The 24056-nt window shown below is 41.9% G+C and overlaps 1 protein-coding gene across 2 annotated transcripts; it reads left to right on the forward strand.

Moving 5' to 3' along the window:
* Positions 1 to 14671: 14671 nt before the first annotated feature.
* On the forward strand, positions 14672 to 21053 carry LOC134288203 (uncharacterized protein K02A2.6-like). Of its 2 annotated transcripts, XM_062852260.1 has the most exons (3): positions 14672 to 14988; positions 16424 to 17398; positions 17593 to 21053. In XM_062852260.1, exons 2-3 carry the CDS (start codon positions 16424 to 16426, stop codon positions 20704 to 20706), a joined length of 4089 nt encoding a protein of 1362 aa, XP_062708244.1. In that variant the 5' UTR covers positions 14672 to 14988; the 3' UTR covers positions 20707 to 21053. The 2 variants fall into 2 exon arrangements, with proteins under 2 accessions (XP_062708244.1, XP_062708243.1); XM_062852259.1 differs by lacking the exon at positions 14672 to 14988 and having other exon boundaries at positions 15612 to 17398.
* The last annotated feature ends 3003 nt before the right edge of the window (positions 21054 to 24056 follow it).

The raw sequence follows: 24056 nt of genomic DNA on the forward strand, positions 1-24056 counted from the left end.
CCAATGCCAATGGTTTACTCTAGCAACATCGTTGCGAAAACCGAATCGAAGAAACAATCAAAAGTATTATACTGGAGCTGAATCGAAATTGCTTAGTATGGATCGAGAATGGAGAATGTTGACCGCGATACTGGAGTGCGTATTTCCGTTTTAGGACGCCACATAGTATGTTTGCTATTTATGGATAAGACATTGTAGTTTTCTTATTTTCTTATTCTTATTCTAAATGGAATTGGACATGCCTTCTATTTTAAAAAATACGTTAGGCCGTTACAAATATTTATTTCATTTTTTTTCCCACCACTTATTGGCTGGTCGAGGGAGGGGATAAAAATAATAAAGCATTTAATCTGAAAAATATTAAAAACTCATCGGATTTGTTAAGAAATTTTTAGCAAGACCCGATACTTTGATAAATATTTTTTTATCTGCCCCCTCAAAATGCAAAATCCAGCCAAAAATTTTTGAAGACAAAAAGTCAAAATTAATATTGTATCAGCCTTATTCACCAAAGTATTTGGTTTACATGCGTTTGTTCTTAAGGAAAAAAAACCTAAAATAATTACGAAATGCACTTTAGCTTGATCTGAATCCGAATCTTTATCTGATATTCTGAGCTCCATATAGCAAGATGATTTTGATCAACGGGATGAAGATAAGCATAAAAGTGTGAGCAGATTTCTGTTAGTATTTAAAGCAATATTCTGATGAAGATACAAGCAAGTTAATAGTGAAGTATTTTTCCGATTTATTTTGTGAAAAAAAAATTATAAAAAAAAACTATGAGACATTCCCTCTGGACATCATAAGTAATTTCGATTAATTTTCATAGAACTTACTCAACTTTTAAGAAAAACCTAATGCCTTCCACGTGCCTTGATAAACCGTTTCAATAATTAATATCCGTTTAACACTTTCCACACGGCACAAACAGTAATATCATCTAACTGACTTATGTTTTGATTAATATTTTATAACATCATCTCATGCACCTACATTTTGTCCGTATGAAACTATGAGCGAAATTATAAGTTTTTTTTCGATTCATCGATTATTCCAGTAAAGCATTAAACTAATGTAGCTGCTCTTTACTTAATCAGTGAGTTACAAGCTGAACGAAGCATTGTACACTGTACATAATGGCTCTTGCCCTAAAACTTTTAGCCTGTCGTGTTGTCCTCTTTGTTTGAACATTTGTGGAATCTGTTGTAGGTGGTACTGAACGATTAACGGTATCGTGTGTTGTTCAAGTAGCGGGAGTATTTGGTTTTCTTCTCAGCACTGTTTCACTGTCGGGTGTAGGCGAGTCTAATGTTTTCCTATTTCTGAGATGGTTCTTAGAGCAAACAATTCTTTGTAAGTAAATGTTAATTTTATCCACCAATTTTTATGTAAAATAGTTTTGTAAAACGTTATTTGTCAATTGTAAAACTGTTAATTGTCCATATTATTAATAAAACTATAGATCCCGGATGAAGGTCCCAAACCAGGACCGAAACGTCTGAGCGAGGAAATTGTAGTTCGCTTAAGTGCCGCGGTCACCAAAGTGTGGCCCGCGGGCCGCACGTGATGTCTAGTTCTCTATGTTGCCGTAGAATTCTTTGCAATGTTTCTTATGGAAATTGTTCTATTCCCGAAATAATCATGAATAACGCGTTGAATGATTCACAAAATGATGCAGGTGTTGCAATGCGAGCAGTTGAAAAAATGGGCTTGAGGATCACTGAAACATCAAGAAATCCTATTGCAATTTTTCATACAAACTTTAGAGGCACAAATCTGACGAACAAAGCATCGAGCCAAGCCGCACTTGTTTTTCCTGGCTTTACTCATACCCAAAAAGAGGCAGCTTTTCTAAATCGAGCGCATTCATTTACTAATTTTCAATATTGGTGCTCTCGAAAACGTGAGTACACACTTAGTTTTATTTGCCGAATCTCAGCAAAATAATTGCCGAGATTTGCACAGCTGAGTGCCCAGCAATCATCTCGGCAAAAGATTAAATAGCTGAGCGCTCGGCAATCCTGCATTTTGATGAAATGTCAAAAATTTTGCTGTTCGCTCGGCAAAAAAATCAAAACAAATCAGGGATTGCCGACTAATCAGCAAGTTGAAAAATTTCATGAATTGCCGTACAGTCAGTAATTTTGTTAGCTTGCGTGAACAATTTCGTCAACAATCATAAATTATTATTAAGTTTGTATGTTTGTTTTATTTGAAATTCATGTAGGTATAAAATTTAGAGGATTTATTCATGATACGCTCTAAAAGTAATGTTCCACCCGATGTTCCAGCACTTGTAGGCATACGGCACTTTGTTGCTGCATGTTGTCGAAAAATCATCCGGTATCGGAAAGGCATCCGCAATCTGCAGTGAAAATTAAAGAAAATGTGTTTTTTTGTCTCCTTATGCAACAGATCTTTGATATTTACCTCTTCTCTCCCCCGGTATGGCTAATTACAGCATCGAAACTAGGCTCAGGCCGACTCAAATCTCCAACACTCGACATTTTCTGAAAACACTTGAAAATAAAATGGTGTTGACAGAGCGTGCTACCACGACGAAAAGTGACAGTTGCTTTGCCGTAATTCGGCAAAACATTGTACAATTACCGAAATTCCGTCAAACGCATTTGCTGATTTCGGTAAATTCAATGATTGCCGAATAGATCAGCAATTTTCATTTCCGAAACTCGGTATATTAGGGTGTCTTTCCGTATTCCCAGTAAATAATTTAACCGAATCTCAGCAATAGCAGTTTATTTTGCTGAATAATCAGCAATTTTTTAAGTTGCCGTTCTTCCTCGGCATTTTTTATTGCCGAGCTCGAGAAATGGTTTTAAGTGTGTAGGTTACCAAGTCAGCCATTGTGACAGCCATGTTTGTATCCTCTGATGTTTCTCCTCAATGATCAAATAAGACTGCCGAGCCAATACAATAACCGCTCCATTTCAGAGGTCCCATACAAAAAGTGTGACAATGGGGGGAGTTTTGGGCTAACATCTTGGATTTTCTGGTCATCGCTTTTGAACTCTGGACATCTTCGTCATTCCAAATATATATAATAGTGTTCGATTTAAATATCCCCTTTTTCGAAAATGTTTTTATGCATTTTTAAAAAATTTCACTTGTTTTCAATGATTTTAACGCAGCATAACGCATTTTAAACATTGATCCTGACGAAGAGGAGGGAGGTTTATCCTCAAATGTGACAGAATTTTTTTTTAAATTAATGTTTGTCGTCGATGGCAGTGTTCGGAAAATTACTGCATACCCATATTGCATGATTTCTGAGTCAAAACTTGATAAAACATCCGTCATCTGGTCCGCCATTTTGGATTTCAGGACGCCGTCTTGGATATACTGTTATTTTAGAACTCCGTACATCTTCCCCATTCCAAATATACTTAAATTGCATGATTTTCGAACCTTAAATTAGCCGCCATCTTGGATGGTGTAGCGGTATTCGGTATTCGAGAACCAATACATTATGTTATCATATGAGTAAACTAAGCTAAACGAATAGCAATATAGAGTCAATATCATTTAGAACGAACAGTAGTATATTTCATTACTTGCATGCAATAATGAATTCAGATCACTCACGAATAAACCCAGTTTGCTCCGCGGAAGTTATCGTTCACTCACTTGGAGCGCACATAACTCATCTCACCAAACATGCGCCAGGGTCCGTTGGGATTGAGTAATATCTCCCGTCGGGACCACTTGTCGTTACATTTAAAAGAATAAGACGCGAATGCAAAAGAATTGAACCGAGCTAGCCAAATGCAAAATGCTTGAGAGGGAAAGGGACAATACCGCTGATCGGCTCAAAAGGTAATCGGGAACCAGCTTTTGATAAGATCGTTTCTCGATTTCCGGTACGAAGGCCAAAACCCCATAAGGCGACCTTACTGAGGCACCTCAAGTTCTGTCTCGTCCACTTTGATCTGGCCCGTGGAAGAGGCAGGAGTGTGAAGAATTTCGACAATGATTTTTCATAAGGGCCTAACTGACTTGATCGATTTCTCTTCGTCGACACTCTCTTTCGCTAATAACTTGATTAAAGCGAACAAAATCATTATTCTTTTTGTTTCTACAGCAAGATGAAGTCATCTCCTTCGCATTTCAATCATATTTTTTTTGGGAAAACTCAATACACATTCTGTAATAACACAAAGAGAGGATCAATGAAGAGAAATCGAAAATGTCAGTTGGGCCCTAATGAAGAATCAGTGTCGATTTGTTCAAGTAGCTTCGCGGTGTGTTTCTTGAGGTAGTATAAACGTGAGAAGTGTCCTAATGTTCAGTGTGTTAATTGTTATATTTTTCCTCTCGATAGGTAGTGCAATAAATTAGCCAGGTTGTACGGTGCGGTACTGTGCGTGATAGCGAAGTTAACAAAAAAAGGTAAAGATGTACACTAACCAATTGACATATATTTTTTCATGAACGGGTTGATAGTTATTGCAAGTGAGAGTATATCGTTTAACAGCAGCTCTCACGTCCCTCAAATATAAAATATATATGGATTTCATGACATAGTACTCGTAACAAAATGTCAACAATGATAATTGTCATTTCTTGAAAAGGTATAGTGAGTCATCTTTAAGTAGTTTCCAGTTGAAGTGGTGTTTGACCATTTCTGCTAAAATAACATGATTGAAACACATCTATTGAACTTTGTAAATATCAAAGTCGTTAATTTGGGTACTCAGCAGAAATAATTTAGTCCATCTACGTTCAGAATTGATGTTGGTGATTGTTTTAAAGCGCCCATAATCTAAATTAAACTTTTAAGATGTAACATGAATAAAACTCCATAATATGATATTTCCTAACATTGTTTGAAAATCACGTTCAAAAAAATGTAAAAAATGAGTTGTCATTTGAAAATGAACTCGTTACGTAATCAAGAAATGATCCGTTTTGGTTATTTCTGTCAAAAATATCGTGAAATGAAGATAAACAATAGAAGGTTTTGTCAAATTTAACTGTTGCAAGTTACCCCATAGTGGTTGACGAATATAATAATGATTTTTTACATGACTTAGTCGATAAGTTTATTAAACTTTTATCGTTTAGTTAAGCTTACTATTAGGTACCCTAACTGCAACCAAGGTCATCAGACTTATCACACTTACTATAGGGGAGAGGTGAAACACGATTTTCATACTTGTTTTTATGGCATAAAATTAGCAAACCGTTTTAACAGTGTAGCAAAACAATAAACAAAGAAACAAAACTAATTTTTCCACTAAATCGATCTTTGGTATAAATAATCTCTATAACCGAAATAGAAGGGCATACTAGTTTTCATTATTATTAGAAAATACTTCACATTTAGTGTATGTCATCGTGTTGCAAGTTACACCGCTGTTGCAAGTAACCCCGTTTGACGGTAACCAAAAGTTCCTCTGCAATGAATTTTTAGGAAAGAGATTATGAACTCCTGGGGAAATTCTTTAAGGATTTTCTGGGGAACCCTACAGGAGTTCCTGCTGGTGATTTCTCCAGAAGTTCCTTCTGTGGATTGTTCTGTGAGTTTCATCTGTGAGTTTCATCTATCAAGGGATACTCTGGAAATTACTTTTTGGGAATCCTCTGTGAGTTTCTTCTACGGATTCCCCAGGAGATCCCTCTGAAGATTTGTTTAGGAGTTTCTTCTGTGGTTTTTTCCAACAGTTCCCTTTGGGGATTCCTCCAAGAGATACCGTCAAGGCACCATTCACCGTGGATCTAAGAGGATTCGGGGCAAATAAGGGCTGTCATTTGACACCAGTCTTATAAACATTATTGGTGTCGCTTTTAATTGCCTTCATTAAAGGTTAAAATTAAAGCAATATCCACAGAAGTAGAAAATTTTTCACAAAATTTGGTGATATAGTACAATTAGAAAAGCGTAGTAGGGTCGCCCAATTCCGTGGTAGATCACCATTCACTGTGGTAGTAGGGACCCATTCACCGTGTATGAGAAAATTTATTCTACTTTGTTTAAAAATGATCAAAAAAACCCAGCCAAGGGAATTTTCTTCGTTTAAATTCATTTCAAGTAATAACTTGCAAGATTTTATTAGAAAAACGAATGTTCAAATTTTCGATTTTTTTTTTCTAGATATATGGGACAATATGGGTCACGGTGAATGGAGACCATTGATTTTTAGGGTACCCATTTACCGTGCCTTTTTGTTTCAATTAAAAAGTACGAGTAATCGTACTTTCTTGTTAAACTTACTTCGGTAATGCAAAATACATACCTGATATGTGAATTTAATTGCTTCTTGGTGGAATAAAAACGTTACTACATTTAGTTTATCGGTTGAATCACCTTAGCGCAGTTTTCGTTTTTTCACTATGAATGCAGTGAACGAGCAGAAACCCGCTTCATGTTAACACACTCTAGTGTCAAAATGATACTTTTAAATGTTTCTAATGAGCGTTATGGCATGGTAACAATACATTAGTGTTGTATTGGTGAAATTGAAGGGAAATTGTCGTATCATTCAATCATAATATGGAAATAATGAAAACATATTCGAAGGCACACGGTGAATGGCGCCTTGACGGTACTCCTGGTGATTTTAATGCCAGTTTTTTTTATTTCAGGGAATTCATCCAGAAGTTTCTCATAGGAACTCCATCAGGAGCTCCTTCAAGAGATCCTGGAGGTCTTTCTGGAAACTCATTCAGAGGCTCCTTCAAGGAATTCCTTCAAGAGCTTCGTCCAGGGATTCTTATTATGGGAATCTCTTCAGGAGCTCCTTCTGGGGGTTTCACCACGAGTTTCTTCTAGGAATGTCCCAGGAGTGCCCTCTGGAGATGCCTTTATGAGTTCTTTCAAAAGTTGCTGATCAGGGTTCCTCAAAGAGTTCCATCTGACATCTCTAGGAGGTCCTTCTGGGAGATTCTTCCAGGAGTTCCTTCTGGAGGTTTTGCGGTGTTCCATGCGAGGAATCCTCCGAGACACTGGCGTAGCCACGGAGGGGTTTTAGGGTTGAACCGCCCCCCCCTCCCCCCACCAGAACCAAAATTTGTGGAGCAAATTTTCAGTATAAAGCACTTTGCCGGCTGAGCCGCTATTTTCAAACTACGAATACAATTGCTCATTACTGTTTCCAAAATTAGTGTCGAATCAAAAAAGGTATCATTGACCGATGAAAACTCCTCCCAGAGACAATTTCTGGCTTCGCCACTGCTCCGGGAGTTTATTTCAGACTTTCCTTGGAGATTTCTGCGGGAGTTCCTTTGGCGGATTACTCCTGAAGTTTGTTCAGTGGATTCATACAGAAATTCCTTCTGGTGATTCTTTCAAAAGTTCCTTTTGGATATTTCTACTGAATTTCTGCTGAAAATTTTCGACTGGAAATTCTATGTTTTGGAGGAGGTTTTGGCTTTCTCAGTCTTGGGAATCCAAACGATTAAATTGACATTGCCCGACGTTTCGGCCTAATTTATTTGGCCTCTTTTAAGGGTAAACTAAAAGAGAACAGTATTATAATTAGGGACAAGTACAAGATATTTTTTACATTAAGGGAACCTACGTTGTCTTCGTTTTTAGACCGAGAAAACCAAAACCTCCAAAACTACTGAATTTCTTTCAAGGGATTCCTCCTGAAGTCTGTAAATGCCAGTTTTGAACAAATCTCAATGTGATTTGGTCCCACAGTTCCATTCGTGCAGATATTATCTGATTTCAACAGAATATGGGTTCTAATAGGATGACCCATATAGAACATTTTAAGAAAATGGCATTTCTATAGAACTTCGGGATATTTCGGGTTTCCCGCCAAATTATAAAGCCTTTCAGACTATAAAAACCTACAAGGTACCCCAGTAGATGACAATTAGTTCGTAAATTAGCTAGTAACTTGACCGAAATATACTGTTTGTTAATATAAAGTGTTCGGTACATACGGCTTGGCAATAAAATATGTGTTTCGTGTATTAAACTGACCTCGTTTTCTGTCCGCGTATCCGCGAAGACTGTGTACTTTGACCAACCTGTCCAGCATTCATAGCAAGGAACCACCAGATTCACGGCATCGACCCTACATACGTTGGAATGTGCGTCAACAAAGTCTATTCAGTGCATTTCTGATGGAATTCTAAGAGGAAAATCCTAAATAAGTTCCCAGGAGAAACTTTGGGCGGAATCTCCCAAGGGAATCCACAGAAAGACCTCTCGAAGAAATTCCCAGTGCTAATTCCTAGCGGGGTCCTCAAAGAGAACCGATTTTTACTATACACTCCTATCGAAATGGTTCATCCAGCCAACACGTTTAAAATATGTTCAATCTAACATTAGAAAATAGGAAAACATCAGGATCAAAACTTATTAAGAAATGATAATAACGGTTCATCTCAAGGTTATTTACCCACGTAACGGACTGGAGACTCCAAATAAAGTCATAGTCCAGTCCGTTACGTGGGTAAATAACCTTGCTTTGAATAGGACTATTGCTGGACCCTTACAATTAGCCTTCGCTTTTATGTTTAGGATTTCAGGGATAAAACAACGCTTCTCGTGAATTATTCAAATTAAAAAAGGAATCCCTAGCTTATATCAACGGACCGACAAACAATGTATCCCAAACCATCTCACCGAAGTCACGGTTTGCTCCGTGAGTCCCTGTGGGCACCAAATGCAACCTTTACACAACTCTGTTTCTTCATCAAAAGCCGCGGCGTCGTCAGGCTTATTTCAAAATGTGGATCACTGTGAGCGAACTTTGACAATGATCACTATCAAATTACCGCCTTCCGTGAATTATACCTCAGGGGGCTTCTGGTTTCAAGTGAACGACATTTTGCTTGCACGCTTTGCTTTGGTGGCCTCACCGTCCGTCCGTGATACGCCTGGTAGGGACAATCGTTCAAAAGCGTGATTCCTGTTCCATTCACGTGGAGAAGGCGTAGCGGATATGCTCGACACAGAGTTGAACAAATTTCTGCTGTACTCATCAAGCAACTTAGCTGGCCGCCTGACCGAAGTATACGGCGCTTATCAAATGGCGTGGTGGCGGCAAAAACTACAGCAGCAGTTGTATACGTAAGGAAAATGGTTTATGAAGGATGAGAAATAATCATGTGAACTACAATAAAATAAGAAGTTCTTCTCCTTGTCTGAACGTGGTCTGAACCATTGATCCTCGTACTTTACATCAATTGCAATTTCTTAGTTGTCAAAGGGAACTCGTATTTCTATATTATTGTAACTTAATTTACAAAACTGCAGAAAACTTTTGATAGAAAAAAAGACATCTCCAATTTTTTGATATGTTATGTGTAAATGCCTCAGCTTTCAATTGATGCAAAAATTTTGAAAATCGGTGGTTGCCCTCATGGTGAAAAAAATGTTTTGGTATAGAAATCCAAGATGGCGGCCAAAATCAATATGGCCGACCCAACTTTTTATTGTTGTAAATAGTAGCTCTATCATTCCTCTTTTCAACAACAATTCGTTTTGAGGTGGTTTTTGGAGAAACTTTCGACTTATAACGGTTCAAATAAGTCACCATTTGGCCAAAATCGAGGGGTCTGCTAAAATTGTTGTGGCTCTAACTAACGGGGGTCCATCAATTTGAGTAACCAAATGCATTTTGCGAGGACGTTCAGAAAATCGGCACCTTAAACATTTTTGAAGACAAGGTGTAAATAGTGGGCCGGTCTCAGCGAGAATTACCCATATGTAGTATTCTATGGCCGCATCAAATGAGGTTCCGTAACCGTAGTGGCCGATGGGAATGGGCGGCACCCTGGATCCCTTCCCTCCCCCCGTTCAGCAGTCACCAGGAGACGTCCATGTCCGAAGTCATGAATGTGAAATGATGCACTATTTTATGACATGGGGTATTTTTATACATCATTTTTCATCTTTTCCGACGACCGGTCCGAAGCTGCTGCTGCTGCTGCTCGTGAATGGATGCTGAAAATGCATTCACTTTTGTTGTTGCTTGTTGCGGGCGTGTACAATGTTGAAATGAATAAAGTGCGGCGTACTTGCTCTGCTCACTCGCTTGAGTTGATAGAAGCCTCTGTTTTTTGAATTTGCCTCAAGTGTCGACGTTAGTCAGCTAGCCAATGGTTCCATTTAGGTGAATGATGGCGTTCCAGTGCTGACTGGTGGCGATTTTGTTATGAATGAATAATAAATGTGTATCTTGTTTTAATTAATCAATTGATCACAATGAGATCAGCATATCGATGCAATGATGCATGCATTCAGGGCGTACAATGGGGTACGCAGCCACGTGTTATCGCAAATTTAGTGAGGAATGTGGAAGATGATCTCATAATATGCTTTCAATGATCAGGTTATGCAAGACTGTTATACTGCAAAAAAGATTATTCTACATGAGGTAAGGTTGCTTTTTGAGCTACAATCCGCTCAGCCGAATGAAGAATCCAACTCTATTGGATGTGTGTTCTGTGGCAATCGCTACCAATCCTCCTGGACATTTAGTCATCTACAGTAATCTATGCGTAGCATGGCCGCCGGTCTCATTCAGGATCTCTACTAAATATTATATATACCTATCGTTTTTTTTTCTGACATACATGCAACGTGATCAGCCCAACGTAGTATACCTACCTTGATACCTTGTTGGCTACAAAGTAACTTTACTCCAATGCCGAGCGTATAGTAGAGCACCATCTTCGTCGGTCTTGGGCGATGTTCCTCCAGTTTCCCCGAACGTGTAGGGATCGTAGATCTTCTTCAACCGCGTGCAGCCAGCGAGTTCGCGGCCGCCCACGAAGCCGCCTACCTCTACCGGGTTCTCTGCTGAATATTGTTTTCGCTATTCTTTCTTCCGACATTCGCACTACGTGTCCAGCCCACTGAAGTCTGCCGTATTTTATACGTTTCACAATATTCGCATCTTCGTACACTTGGTACAACTCGTGATTCATGCGTCTGCGCCACACTCCATTTTCTTGTTTCCCACCGAGAATTGTCCGCAGCACTTTGCGCTCAAAAACTCCAAAAGCTTTTCGGTCTACCTCCTTTAACGTCCACGCTTCGTGACCGTAGAGGGCAACCGGAAGAATCAGCGTCTTATACAGAGCGAATTTTGTTTGCGTTTGCAAGTTACGGGACCTAAGCTGGCTACGCAATCCGTAAAAGGTCCTATTCGCAGCTGCAATACGCCTTTTCACTTCACGGGAAACGTCATTGTCACATGTCACAAGTGTTCCAAGATAAACAAATTCTTCAACAACTTCAAACACTTCCCCATCAATCACTACCTCAGCACTAACACCACTAGGCCTGCTTCTGTCTGTACCCGCTATCATGTACTTCGTCTTGGTAGAGTTAATCGTCAAGCCTATCCTCGCTGTCTCTCTCTTCAGAGGAGCATAAGCTTCCTCCACTGCCCTACGATCGATGCCGATGAGATCAATATCGTCCGCAAAACCGAGGAGCATGTGCGACCGTGTGATGATAGAGCCATTCCTCTGCACGCCTGACCTCCTAATCGCTCCTTCGAGTGCAATGTTGAACAATAAATTTGAAAGAGCATCCCCCTGCTTCAATCCATCCAAGGTCACAAACGACGTAGACACTTCGTCCGCGATCCGAATACTTGATTTTGATCCATCCAGCGTTGCGCGTATCAGCCTAATTAGTTTCGCCGGAAAACCATGTTCTGACATTATCTGCCAAAGCTCATTTCTTTTCACTGAATCGTACGCTGCTTTAAAATCAATGAACAGATGGTGAGTCTGCAAGTTATATTCCCGAAATTTATCTAGGATCATCCGCAGGGTAAACATTTGATCCGTCGTTGATCGGCCCTCACGAAAACCAGCCTGGTATTCGCCGACGAAGGACTCCTCAAGAGGTCGCAGTCTGTTGAACAGGACACGCGACAGTATCTTATACGCCGAATTTAAAAGGTTAATCCCTCTGTAATTGGCACACTCCAGTCTGTGCCCTTTCTTGTAGATTGGGCATATGAGGCCATCCAACCAACTAGTGGGCAATTCTTCATCCTCCCAAATCTTTATAATAATCTGATGGATTGATTGATGTAGCTGCTCGCTTCCGTGCTTAAGAAGTTCGACCGGGATCTCGTCCTTCCCAGCAGCCTTGCTGTTTTTCAGCTCCTTAAGGGCCTTTTTAACCTCATCCAGTGTTGGTGGTTCCACTGCTTGACTGTCATCCATTATGTTTATCCTGTTCCTGGGTGCTCCTTCGCTGCTACCATTCAACAAATCTTCGAAGTGCTCCTTCCACCTGGCTGCCACCATTGTTTTGTCTGTCAGCAAATTTCCTTCCCGGTCATTGCACATGGCGGGCACTGGCGCAGTCTTGTGCCGCGCGCCATTGACAGTTGCATAAAATCTCCGCATATCGTTCCTGTCCATACTTTCCTGCGCTTCAGCAATAACACTCTCTTCGTGTTGCCGTTTTTTCCTGCGGTGGATTCGTTTCTCTTCTGCTCTTGCAACCCTGTACCGCTCTCTGTTCTGCCTGGTACCGGCCACTAGCATTCGACTTCTGGCGGCATTCTTTTCGTTCGTCGCTCGTTGGCAGTCCTCGTCAAACCAACCATTACGTTGGCGTCGCTGAGCGGTACCAATCACCTCTTGCGCTGTTGTTGTCACTGCTTCGTGGATACTTCCCCACAAGCTGTTGACATCTCCAGATCCGTTGGTCTCTCCTATCCTCTCGTCTAGCTTCTGATGGTACTGTGCAGCAACCCCTTCGGCTGACAAGCGCTGGATATTGAAACGCATCGTCCTGTTGTTTCTTGAACTCGTGACGCTGGATAATCGCGCCCGAATTTTAGCGGCTACAAGATAATGATCCGAGTCGATGTTCGGGCCTCTGTAGGACCTCACATCTATGACGTCCGAGAAATGTCGCCCGTCGACCAGCACGTGGTCTATCTGGGAGCAAGTGTCACCACTCGGGTGTCGCCAGGTGTGTTTTCGGATATTCTTACGTGCGAAGTAGGTACTGCTGATTGCCATCCCTCTAGCAGCAGCGAATGTCACAAGGCGCAGACCATTACACTAGTTTACAAAATAAAACGAAAGTCGTGAACTTCCGTCAACGCCCAACATTTTTGAAGCATAATTCAGCGCTGATTTCGAAACCGTGCTTCGAAAATTTTTAAGTAGAACAGTTTTTTAGTTTTAGCTCAATATCGAGTTTTGCAGCTTTTTAAAATATAGAATTTAATAAAATTCAAAAATCCTACGTATTGTTCAACCAAATTTAATTATTTTTCCATAAATTATAAGCTGAATATAATAGAATTCGATCATCTGAATGCAGGTTTTGCGTCAGATTGATGAAATACAAGATATTGGCGAGTTTTGGGGACGATCTCCTTAAATTTTAGCAAATTTTCCAAAAATATATGGAGAAATGTATTTTTTTCAATAAGAAATAAACAATTTAAAAATTCTTTCTCAATGTTTATTTGACATATTATATGTAGGCGAGTTACAGTAAAAAAATCAGCTCAATCGGAGCATTGATTACGGAGAATGAGATGTGTGAAGTGAGCGACTTTGCCTAAAAATAGAACAAAAATCGATTTCAAATCATCAACCTTGTATGGAAAGTCGAAAAAATTTCCGCTCTACTGTTATTTTTTTCCTTCGCGTTTTCGAACTCAGGGCATAATTCTATACCAAAAACGATCATCAGCTTACCGAGTTCAAAAATGCTGTAAACTAGTGTTATCATTGGTAGCAGAATGAAGGCTTTCCGTTCCAATGACAGGCCGAAAGAAACTTTCTCTGCCGATCTGCGCATTTGCATCTCCGATGACTATTTTGACATCTTGTTTTGGGCACTCTCCGTAGGCCTTATCAAGGCTCTCATAGAACTCATCCTTCATGTCATCGGGTTTGTCGTTCGTTGGCGCATAGATGCTGATCAGGCTGTAGTTGAAGAACTTGCCCTTCATCCTCAACACACAGATTCGGTCGCTTATCGGCTTCCACCGAATAACTCGCTTCATCTGCTTCCCGATCACTATAAAGCCAACTCCACGTTCTGCCTTATCGCCGCCGCTGTAGTAGATGTGGTACTTGAATGAAGTGTTGGCGATGGGATCCACCGCTCGGAATTCGCGTTCTCCAGTTTTGGGCCAGCGTATCTCCTGGATAGCGGCCACATTAACGCCGACATTACGCAGTTCACGAGCCAGGAGCCCAACACGTGCGGGTTCATTCAAAGTTCTCACGTTCCAAGATCCGACTTTCCAATCGTTGTCCTTTATTCGTTGCCGGGTCTGTTGCCGTTGAATCAATCCGTTTACTCTACTATTGCTTTTCTGGGTGTTTGAAGGTTTTCAGCAGGCTACCTTACCGGGGCCGCGCTGCCTACATTGCGTTGAAGGGGCTGCCTTCTTAGGTATAGCTGACGCAATACAGCATTTCATACTCAGCCGCTGGATGCCAGAACAGACGCTGTTTGAGCCGCACCTCCTTGGTGAACAGACGCTCGGATCGTACCTCCTCAATCTAGCTGAAGTCAGAAGGACAACAGTGCCCAGGCTGCACTACCAGCTAAGCACACAACTCTTTGCTGGCGGTCTTTGTCATCGTTTGACCCGTGGAAGCATGAGGTAGGAACTTGTGAGGACCAGAGCTATGTTGGATGCTCTCCTTATCGACTCACCGTTTTGCAGCCCCCCCCCCAACGTAGTGTAGAGATCAAAAGTTAAATAAAACTGAAATGTATATTTGCTTCAGTGTTTCAATGACAATGCGATACTCGATTCCCCTAGAGTTCTCCCCTGGACAATGGTTGTGATTTCGTAGAGGGAGAAAGGTAGAGGACTTGTGTGAGGCATGAAAGGTCAGGCATTGAGGGAGGCAGTGGAGTTCGAACCTTTGACGAGTGCGGAAGCTAGTGGCCACGCAGATTGTGCGCTGAGAAGTTGGTCAGCGGAATACGCGAAGGAAAGGTGGAGACAGAAGCGCTCGAGATTCTACAAATTGGCACAGCCGGTAGAATAATTGACGGTAAGTTTATTGTGGCACTTTATATCAACAAAGGAAAGTACGAAACGTGTTCTTGACTTCAAGGGATTGAAAAGTGATTTTTATACGATGAGCATATTTTTTTCTTGTGAACAAAATGGCGGCGGTAGAGGTTGGGAAAACTGAGATGTTTGGAACGCTGGGGAAAACATAGCTACTATCACATTGTGCAAAAGTGAACGATTTTTTTCTATTGAGGGTTTGTGCAGAGGAAAAAGGTGCAAAAAGCGATTACTTTCCTAGTGAGTGGCTGGAAGAAAAAGTTGTGGCTGTGACGACCATCATGCTGTGGATGCGAGACCGGTTGAATCACCGCAGCGCACACCAACACAAATACAAGCGAGTCCGGCTGAAGACCGTAGCGCACCTCAATGCAATTATTGTGTTTCGGATGTTTTTTTCCATGGTTGGGTTTGTGAGAGGGAAGAGGCGAGGTACAGAAAACGATCACGTTGCTAGTGATGGCTCGGAAGAATTAATTGTGGCTGACGACCACCATGCTGTGGAAGCGAGACCGGTTGAAACACCGCAGCGCACACCACCACAAACACAAGCGAGTCCGGTTGACGACCGTAGCGCATCTCACTGCAATGATTGTGTGTGGAAGCGAGACCGGTTGAAGCACCGCAGCGCACACCAACACAAACACAAGCGAGTCCGGCTGAAGACCGCAGCGCATCTCACTACAATGATTGGGTGTTCGGATGTTTTTCCGTGATTGGGTTTGTACGAGAGAAAAGGCGAGGTAGAGAAAATGATCACGTTGCTAGTGATTGCTTGGAATAGGTAGTTGTGGCTGACGACCACCATGCTGTGGATGCGAGACCGGTTGAAACACCGCAGCGCACACCACCACAAACACAAGCGAGTCCGGTTGAAGACCGTAGCGCATCTCACTGCAATGATTGTATGTTCGGATGTTCTCCATCATTGAGTTTGTGAGAGGGAAGAAGCGAGGTAGAGAAAACGATAACGTTGCTAGTGGTGGCTCGGAAGAAATATTAGTGGCTGACGATCATCATACTGTGGATGCGAGACCGGTGGAAACACCGCAGCGCACACCAACACAAACACAAGCGAGTCCGGTCGAAGACCGTAGCGCATGTCACTGCAATGATTGCGTATTCGGATTTTTCCCGAGTTTGGGTTTGTGATAGGATGAGGTGAGGTAGAGAAAATGATCAAGTTGCTAATGATTGCTTGGAAGAGGTGACAATAGATAATCATGAATGATTATAACGAATGAATCGATGCCAAACCATTAAAGTATTTTGGGGCATATGATAACACTTTTTTTATTTGTATGAGAGAGGAATCATACGTAGGTGAAAATTGCTTCGCTCTCTAGCGAACATTGTATACACTGCTTTTCGTCATAAGGATGTTCACTAATTTGAGGTCATGTTTCATATTACAGATGGAATCGGACAAGGACTGGCCATTGGACCCGTTTAACGGTTCGGTCGATCCTTCAGACCTGCGTAGAGAATGGGAGGAGTGGTTCAGAGCATTTGAACTGGTTTTGGAGCTCAGAAAAATTACATCGCAACATGAGAAACTCATTCTCCTCTTGGCACGGGGAGGTCGAGGTCTTCAGCGCATTTATTACAATTTACGACCAGTAGCTGACGAAGTGCACCCGGAGCCGGTACAGGTCCCGCTAATGCCACCCGAGACACCCGAGTATGACAACGCGGTCAAACGTCTTAACAACTTCTTTATCGGAAAACGGAACGAGCGGGTCGAGTTAGAAGTGTTTCGTTCATTGAAGCAATCATCCGACGAGTCATTCAGTCATTTCATCCTGAAGCTGCGCACGCAGGCAGCACGGTGTGATTTTCGATCTCGCGAAGAAGTTGAAATTTTGCATCAAGTAGCAATGGGTGCTCGCGACGAACGGGTCAGAGACAAGGGACTGGAGGATTCTATGTCTTTAGATGACTTGACTAACTACGCGATGAACAGAGAAATGCTACAGAAACAAAAGGAGAAAGTACGGCAATTCAAGAACGACGAAGATGCTGGCCGCTTGACAGTGGCTACCGTTAAGCCGGACTGGAGGAAGAAGCCAAGACCATCAGCTGTTGGATTCCGTGAGAGACGTTGGAACCAGGACAAGCGCGGTGAGGTGGAATGCGAGAATTGTGGTTCATGGAAGCACCAGAAGCATTCACGCGAATGTTCTGCCCGAGCAGCCCGGTGCAACAATTGCGGACGTCTGGGTCATTACGCAAGGAAGTGCAGATCAGGAAGAAACATTCGTACAAGCAACAATCAATTCAGCAGGCGCAAGATCAGCGAAGCGAATTCATTGCGGGAGGAAGATCGCTACTGCAATCGTGAACGATCCGAGGAGGTTTCATCCCGACGCAGATCACCGGAAGCACTGAAGGTAGAATGATTACGGCTTTGTATTGTTATTTCTTGAATTACCATTAATTATTACTTTGCGCTTTATATGCTCGGGTACCTTGAGGGCTCGTAGAATCTCGATGAATTTGTACTCGTAAAAACATGAACTGTATAAGAGAACATATAAATTAATCAGTTGTTGGGTTTTGATTTTTTTTTTTCCACTGAATTCAGGTATACACGATAGATGAAGGAGTGATAACCTGCAAAATAGATGAATCTCCTGTGAAGTTCTTAATAGACTCTGGTGCGGCCATAAACACAGTCACTGAACAGGATTGGAAGAACCTCTTGAACAGTGGGGCGAGAATACATAAAAAACGATATGATTACAGCCGACAATTCACAGCATACGCAACCCAAGAACCATTGCAAGTCCTCGTAATCTTTGAAGCTTGGGTTTCTATTAACGACACCAAGCCCAAAAGTTACTCTGAGTTTTTTGTCATCCAGGGAGCAAAAAGGTCATTATTATCCAAAAGAACTGCAGAAGAACTTAAAGTCTTGAAAGTTGGCCTTGATGTCATGAACGTCGAAGTTAAAGTTGACCCATTCCCGAAATTTCCGAATGTGCGAGTCAGATTATCGGTTGATCCAAACATTCCTCCCCGGAAAATCGCATACTTGCGTATCCCTGTTGCGATGGAAGAAAAAGTGGACCAGAAAATTCTCCAAATGCTACAGAGCGATGTCATTGAACCTGCCGTTGGTCCTCCAGAATGGATTTCACCCATGGTGGTGGTTCCGAAAGGAAAAAATGATATTCGCTTGTGTATTAACATGAGATACCCGAATCAGGCCATCCAACGTGAGCATTATCCGCTTCCCATGATAGATACTCTGCTGAACAAGCTTCGTGGATCAACGTACTTTTCGAAGATCGATATCACGTCCGCCTTTCATCACGTTGAGCTCCACCCTGAATCTCGCGGAATCACGACTTTCATGACCAGCAGAGGGCTCATGCGATTTAAAAGACTCATGTTCGGCATCAACTGCGCCCCAGAGATCTTTCAGCGGATAATGACAGAAATGTTGGCGGGGATCGAAGGGGTCATAGTCTATATTGATGATGTTGTTGTTTCGGGAAGAAACCGTAAGGAACATGACGCTCGATTGCGGGAAGTTTTGGCCGTACTGGAAGAGAACAACGCAATGCTGAATAAGGAGAAATGTGTGTTTGGCGTGGAGAGGCTAGAGATTTTGGGGTACGAGGTCAGTGCGGCCGGTATTAGTCCGTCAGAGGAAAAAGTAGTCGCGATCCGAAACTTCAGATGTCCAGAGACTAAAGAGGAGGTCCGAAGCTTTCTGGGTCTTGTAAACTTCATTGGACACTTTATTCCAGATCTTTCGACTAGAACTGAGCCGTTGCGCAGATTCATTAGGGGGGATGTTTCTGAATTCGGCAAAGCTCAGCAAGAAGCATTTGAAGATTTGCGCTGTGAGATATCGAGCAATGTTCGGAGACTAGGTTTCTTTGACCCAGCGGACACAACCGAACTATTTGTCGATGCGTCACCGGTCGGACTCGGAGCAGTTTTAACTCAAAAGGATAGCGCTAATTCAGCACGGATCGTGAGCTTCGCTTCCAAAGGTTTAACCAAGGCTGAAAGAGTTTATCCCCAAACTCAACGGGAAGCGCTAGCTGTAGTATGGGCGGTTGAAAAGTTCTACCCATATTTATTTGGAACGAAGTTCACCGTGTTCACCGATCATAAGACGCTGGAATATATCTATGAAGGAAAACACCAGTTCGGGAAGCGAGCATGTACCAGGGCAGAAGGTTGGGCCTTGCGGCTTCAGCCTTATGATTTCACGGTTCAGCATATCCCCGGCCATACCAACATCTCGGACATTTGTTCTCGTTTGTGTCCAGCCTCAGAAACACCCTTTGATGAAACTACAGAACACTATGTATGCTCCATCGGCGAAGTTCCAAATGCCATCACGCTTCATGAGATTCAAACAGAAACATCTCTGGATGAAACTATGTCAGCAGTTATCGAAGCCATACGGACTCAAAATTGGCCAAAGGATTTGTTCCGTTACCAGGCGTTTGCAAAGGAATTGGGAGTGATCAAGGACATAGTTGTCAGGGAAGATAGAATAATTCTGCCACACAAACTGCGTTCCCGAGCATTAGAGATTGCTCATCGAGGTCACCCTGGCATTGTGGCAATGCGCCGGAATCTCCGTGAAAAGGTATGGTGGCCCTGCATGGATCGAGACGTACAAGAATACGTACAGCAATGTGCAGGTTGTGCAGCTGTGAGTGGGTTGGAGGCACCGGAACCAATGCAGCGAAAGTTGATGCCGGAAAGAGCATGGCAGGAAATTGCAATAGATTTTTTCTCCGCCAAAGAATGCGCAACGTTTCTGGTCCTTATCGACTACTACAGTCGGTATACGAAAGTTATGGAAATGAAAGGCACCACGGCGAGGAAGACTATCGAAGCCCTGGAAAACGTGTTCATCGAGCAAACATATCCTGAAACGATTAGATGCGATAATGGACCCCCGTTTTCATCTGAAGAGTTCTCGCAATATTGCACCTCTAAAAACATCAAACTTAGCAGGACGATTCCATACTGGCCGCAAATGAACGGCCTGGTCGAACGGCACAACCGAGGCATTTTGCGTGCACTCAGAATTGCCAAGGCTACCAAAGAGGACTGGCGAAAGGCGATCAGAGACTACGAGTATATGTACAACACGACGCCACATTCTATGACAGGGAAAGCACCTTTGGAGTTGTTATCCGGAAGACCGATCAAGGATTTGCTTCCATCATTGCGGACAGAACCATTCTGGACACGCGACGAAGAAACTCGGGACAGCGACGCCATCAAGAAGATGAAAGGAAAAATCTATTCTGACAATCAGAGAGACGCGAAGGAATCCAGAATCGCGGTTGGTGATGAGGTTATGTTGAAGAACTATGAATCTGGAAAGCTGGAAGCAAACTTCAAGCTCGAGAAGTTTAAGGTTGTACGAAAAACGGGAAGTGATGTCATCGTTACGAATGAGGAAGGGTTAACATATCGTCGCCCCGTGTCTCATTTGAAAAAGTGGCCATCCATTCGTGATTCACCAGTGGTTTTGGACGAAGCAGAAGAGTGTTCTCCGCAGACATCGAAACCAGACCAGACCGGACCGGAAGTGTCTTCAAATCCAGTATGCAGCTCTAAGCAAAATAAAAGGGTCCCCGGTGCTTCGGATAAATCTACAATTGTACGGCCTAAACGAACAAAGAGGTTGCCAACAAGGTATGACCCAAAATTCGAATGAACAGTGAAAAGCGAACATTGAATTTTTTTTTGTTGTTTTTTTTCTTACACCACAAAAAGGATGTAGAGATCAAAAGTTAAATAAAACTGAAATGTATATTTGCTTCAGTGTTTCAATGACAATGCGATACTCGATTCCCCTAGAGTTCTCCCCTGGACAATGGTTGTGATTTCGTAGAGGGAGAAAGGTAGAGGACTTGTGTGAGGCATGAAAGGTCAGGCATTGAGGGAGGCAGTGGAGTTCGAACCTTTGACGAGTGCGGAAGCTAGTGGCCACGCAGATTGTGCGCTGAGAAGTTGGTCAGCGGAATACGCGAAGGAAAGGTGGAGACAGAAGCGCTCGAGATTCTACACGTAGTATATCGAGTTTTATTAGCTTGACAATATCTATTATCCTGGGTCACGAGTTCAACAAACAACAGGACAAGCTTTGTCAGCTGAAAGGGTTACTAGACGATATGATAGGAGATACCAACGGATGTGGCACTGTCAACAGTTTCTGGGAGTTTATCAATGAAATAGTGGCAACAACAGCGCAAGACAAGACGTGGAAGGTATCGGTCAGTGACGACAACGCTATGTTTGGTTCGACGAAGAGTGCCAATGAGTGACGTACGAGAAGTACACCGCCAGAATCTGAATCCTAGTGGCCAGTGCTCAGCTAAACAGGGAGCGGTACACGGTAGCAAGAAGCACGAAGAGAGTGTGGCGTGGCTGCTGAATTGCAAGAAGCATGGACAAGAACGATATGCGGAAGTTTTGTGCAACTGTCAATGACATTTGGCACAAGACTACGCCTGGGCCCTGTGCTTGCCATGTACAATTATGCAAAGACCAGGAAAGAAATTTGCCGACAGACAAAACAATGCAATGATTGCAGCCTGGTGGAAGGAATTTCGAAGATTTGTTGAATGGTAATAATGATGGTCAAGGACGTAGCAAGCTTTTCGGTCAGGTCAGGCGAACATCTTTGGCAAATTTATACCTACTATTTATTCTAAACGCAACACGATTCATGAATATAGTAACATTATTTTCTAAAAGCACTATTGATCAAAAATGTATGAGCTGCTTAAATTGCACTTTGAGAAAAAGTGGAGTGTCCCAGCCCTTATTCATTTGGATCTCAGTGCAATTGGTACCAGCTCAGATCAATCACGGAGGAGCAACCATTGACATATGTATAGTCAGATTTGATCGTTGATCGATCTACAAAACATTGTGACTATCCTTTATTCTCTCGGGGTCAGAAGGACCCCTCGCTAAGCCCCTGGCCACTGGTCCAGCCGCGGTGTCCGTCTGGGGTGGGCATGACATGAGCCTCTTCTATCGACAGTCAATATTAGGGTCGTTTGAATGCAATCGGGTTCCTGAAAGAGATTGGTTAATTCCAGTGGACTTTCTTCCCTCTTGGTTATTTGGGCTATTGATAATACAAAATCATTTTAGGAAAACAAGCTAATAAAGAATTTAATTGAAAAAGGAAAGTAATATTCTAAATAATTGATAAAAGGCAATTTAGTTCAGAAAAATAGCTCAAAACAATATTTTATTTAAATTTTAAACTTTCGCAGGGTTTATTATAGACCACGTTTTACCGGATTTTATTTAGTGTGCATTTCAAACATAAATTCATACCTGCAGTGGTAGTTCATTGACAACTAACACACACAATCGTTGCGGCCGATCGATGATCACATGTTGGTCGACATACAGGATTCCAGCTACAGGGGCGGTCTTGAAGCGGCGGCGACGGCGGCGGCGGCGGTGGTGACGACGGCGGCTACGAGGGGCTTGATTTCTGGCAGGCGGGCAACGGGAGCTTGTCTTCACTTATCACTGCCGCAGAAGGGGGTACTCCGATTTTACACGTGACACTAAGGCCGAAATTTGACGGTTGGCCTGGGTTCCGTTTGTCCAGGGAGTGGTACCTTTTCGCGCGCGCACTATTTTCTATGGTCCAATCCGAGCAAGAAACCCCTGAGTTGGTGGTAACAGTCTTGACGTAACACCACAGGCAATGTGCTTTCCATAGTCCGTTCACTTAGCACTATTGACACCACCAACTCGGACCATCATTCGTTTTCACTGCATGCATCTATCTATTGTTCGCACCACTCTTGCTCGGATTCTTTTTTTTGGTACGTTAACGACCTAGCTGGCTTAACTCGATCAGAAATTAACGTTTTTGGATTGCTTTGTTCACTACGGGGTCTTCACTTCTTCTGATCGTTCATGGTGCAGCCATGCATAGGCCCGTACACTACAGTAGCTTTAAGTGATTTTAATTTGTTGTGGTGTTATAGCTGTTAAGAATTTTATAATCACTTTTGATTTAACTTTTAATGTAGTTTGTAATTTTTATAGCTTTTAACGTTAGCTTTTCACAAACTTCACGGAACTGCGAACCGCGTGGGGACGTGCAAATTCGCGAGTGTCACTACCTTTCTTCACTCCTCTGGACCGGTACAAAAACTAAGAGAGCGACCCTATTTCCGTGTGCCCCTTTTATACCATCCCGATTTCCAATAAAATTTAGCCCATCGCCTTCCACTTCAGGATTCCGGTGAACAATCGTTGCGTTTCTTGTTGCGTTTGATTTTAGTACAAATGAGGGGTTTTGGTTGGTGTTGATTTTATTTCAAATTCAAATTTGTATTTCTTTTATCATTCAATAATTTATCTAGATTGCATGCATAATCTGTACATGTATTAACCCTAAGTGCTTGTTTTCCAAATATATGTTTATTTTACATAGAAGTAGTTTAAGTATCAATAGCTTTAATGTAGTTTTTCTTAAGAATGAAAATATAGATAATCAATATAAATAATGTTGTAAATAAATAGTAACTTGTAAATAGATATTCTTGTAAATAAATAACTATGTAAACTTCAAACACCAACCAGGGAATAAACAAACAATTTATTTTAATAAATATACAAATATAAAAATTGGGACACATACTCCATCTTTTATTTAATTCAATTGTTTATTTACACCCTTAAGCTACCATACATGAAATAAATGTGCTTCAAACATATAAATACGGAACATAAACATTTACTTTATGTATAGACATTTATAAAAATATTAGTATTAGAATACAACTATTTACATATTTTTACATTTTTCTTGTTGGTCTGAACTAAATTGGCCCAAGAACCAAGGGGCTTGCTTGTAACCCTAAAATGGTGGGTTACAATCCTCCCTCAATCGGGGTAAAAAAAAACAGAATGTTTTTTTTTTATGTCAAAATCGGGAAGATTCGTTTCATAGGCGGGATTATTCTATTGATTCCCAAAGCTTCAATGATTAAACTTTTCTAAGTGCGTCAGAACAAATCGCTTTCA

The sequence above is a fragment of the Aedes albopictus genome, chromosome 2, assembly GCF_035046485.1.
Source record: "Aedes albopictus strain Foshan chromosome 2, AalbF5, whole genome shotgun sequence".
Classification (NCBI taxonomy): Eukaryota; Metazoa; Arthropoda; class Insecta; order Diptera; family Culicidae; genus Aedes; species Aedes albopictus.